General features: G+C 38.2%; 1 protein-coding gene across 1 annotated transcript; it reads left to right on the top strand.

Moving 5' to 3' along the window:
- Window positions 1-1,450: 1,450 nt before the first annotated feature.
- Window positions 1,451-1,888, top strand: LOC145165053 (uncharacterized). Its single transcript, XM_079083689.1, has one exon. It carries the CDS (start codon window positions 1,451-1,453, stop codon window positions 1,886-1,888), a length of 438 nt encoding a protein of 145 aa, XP_078939815.1.
- The last annotated feature ends 387 nt before the right edge of the window (window positions 1,889-2,275 follow it).

Here is a 2,275-nt window from a genome sequence, read left to right on the forward strand (position 1 = left end):
TATATGTTCCTGATACTTGTGTTTGATAATTGAAACCCTAGCATGTTTTAGTTCTAGTTTTATTTCATGTTAATCAGATTCTATGTGATAGTTGATCATTCTAATTGCATGAATTTGTCTCCTAATTGTTTATGATCATAAAATAACTATAGCTAGGATTAATCACATCTTAGACTATGTAATTAAAGCTAGTAACTTCAATTGTGTTAGAGAGCATAATTAATCTTGATTTATGCTTGGTTGCTTAACTGGTCATAGGAAAGTAACTATTATCATTCATAGTCCAATTTGTGCTTACTATTTGGTGTTTAACTTGTGCTTGATCATTTCATGGTAATTCATAAATTTGCAAGTCTAGATATTTGATCATAATAGCTAGATAGCAAATTGGTAATCAATATATTCCATCCATTAGAAATCTACCATAGGATAAGGTGAAATCAAATCTAAGCAGAAGTACTCTTTAATTCTTGAAGTTAATTCGTGTTTCGTCGCTTGTTAGCTGATAATAGTTTTAGTTCTTCTGATCTTACAAAATCAGTAAAAACTCCCAATCAAAGTTTGTTTCCTAGTTCAATTAGAAGTAATTATTTTATTTAGTTAAATTTCGTTCCCTGTATTCGACACCCGACTTACCTAAACTATTCTATAATCCGACTAGGTACACTACTTATAAGTGTATAATTAGTTAAGTTTTGTTAGGTTATAAATTTAAAGCTAGTAGTTACTTTTGTGCACATCAACATACATGATGACAGATTCAAGGAGATGTAGACTAACAGTCTAAGATACTGTAAGGCCCGTTATGCTTATATTTTGTATCAGTTCTGACCTCCCAAGATTTTCTAAATCAATGAAAAACATTTATTCGGAAATACTTTTACGGGACCAAATTATGCATTTACTGTTTTAAAAAAGCACAAATAAAAAGTTTTAAAATGGCTGTGAAAATGGGGATGTCACATGGGTTGCCTCGTTAACCATGATGCCATCTTGGCCGATCTGGCCAAGATTGAGGTCGTGATGCAGTTGGAGGTCCTGAGGTCTCCATCTAAGATTCATAGCTTCCTAGGTTTGGCAGGGTATTATCAGAGATTCATCTAGGATTTCTCCAAGATTTGCAGTGCCTTCGACCCGGTTGACGAAAAAGAATGTCACCTTTCGTTGGGGGCCTGAGCAGCAGGCGACATGTGAGACCTTGAGGCAGAGACTATGCGAGGATTCGATACTAACCCTTTCCGAGGTGTGGGTGATTTTGTGGTTTATTGTGATGCTTCTATCATGGGGTTGGGGGCAGTTCTTATGCAGAGGGGTCACGTCATCGCTTACGCTTGGAGGCAGTTGAAGCCTCATGAGGCAAATTATCCTACTCATGACCTGAAATTGGGGTGTAGTTTTTGCCCTCAAGATTTGACACCATTACTTGTTTGGGGTTCGATGTACCATTTACATGGATCACAAGAGTTTGAGATATTTAATGGATCACCCAAACCGGAATATGTGGCAGCGTAGATGGTTGGATGTGGTGAAGTATTATTATTGTAAGATTATGTATCATCCTAGGAAGGCCAACGTGGTGGCCAACGCCATTATTCACATGTCGACTAGTACTCTTATCAGAGACCTATGTTTGAGGAAGATTATAACTTCACCACTGTTGGATTTGATTAAGGAAGCGCAGGTTGAGGTGTTGTTGGAAGACAACTGTAAGAAAGAAAAGATCATGGGTCAAATTCCTTCATTTGTCAGAGATAGTCAGAGCTTGTTGACTCAGTGTGGCAGAGTATGGGTTCCTGTTTCAGGTGGGGTTAGGCAGACATCGTTCGAAGAAGCGCACAAGTCAAAGTTTTTGATCCATCCATGTGGTACGAAAATGTATAGAGTGTAACATCCATAAAATTCATATAAATTTAAAACTTTTTCAAGCATCCAAAGACCATTACTTATTACAAAATGTTTTCAAAATAGTTTCATATCAGAGTATCCAAGAAATCAAAATCATAAAATGTGAGGAGGTGCACGATCAAGCCTTCGCCTTCCCGCGATCATCCGAAGTACCTGAAACAAAATCCAAAACTGTACGCCCGAAGCTTAGTGAGTTCCCCCAAAATACCAATGTCATACAGACCAGAACAATATCATAACAATCAGCATGTGTATAGAGTCTTCAATATGACTGGACCGCCGTCGCCGAGCCTTCAGTCTATTTGGCCCACTCTCAGAACCTTCAGCATCTCTGGTCCGCCCTATCGGACCTTCAGCCTGTCTGGACCGT

The sequence above is a fragment of the Lactuca virosa genome, chromosome 3 (genome assembly GCF_052849685.1).
Source record: "Lactuca virosa cultivar CGN04683 chromosome 3, Lactuca_virosa_CGN04683_v6, whole genome shotgun sequence".
Classification (NCBI taxonomy): domain Eukaryota; kingdom Viridiplantae; phylum Streptophyta; class Magnoliopsida; order Asterales; family Asteraceae; genus Lactuca; species Lactuca virosa.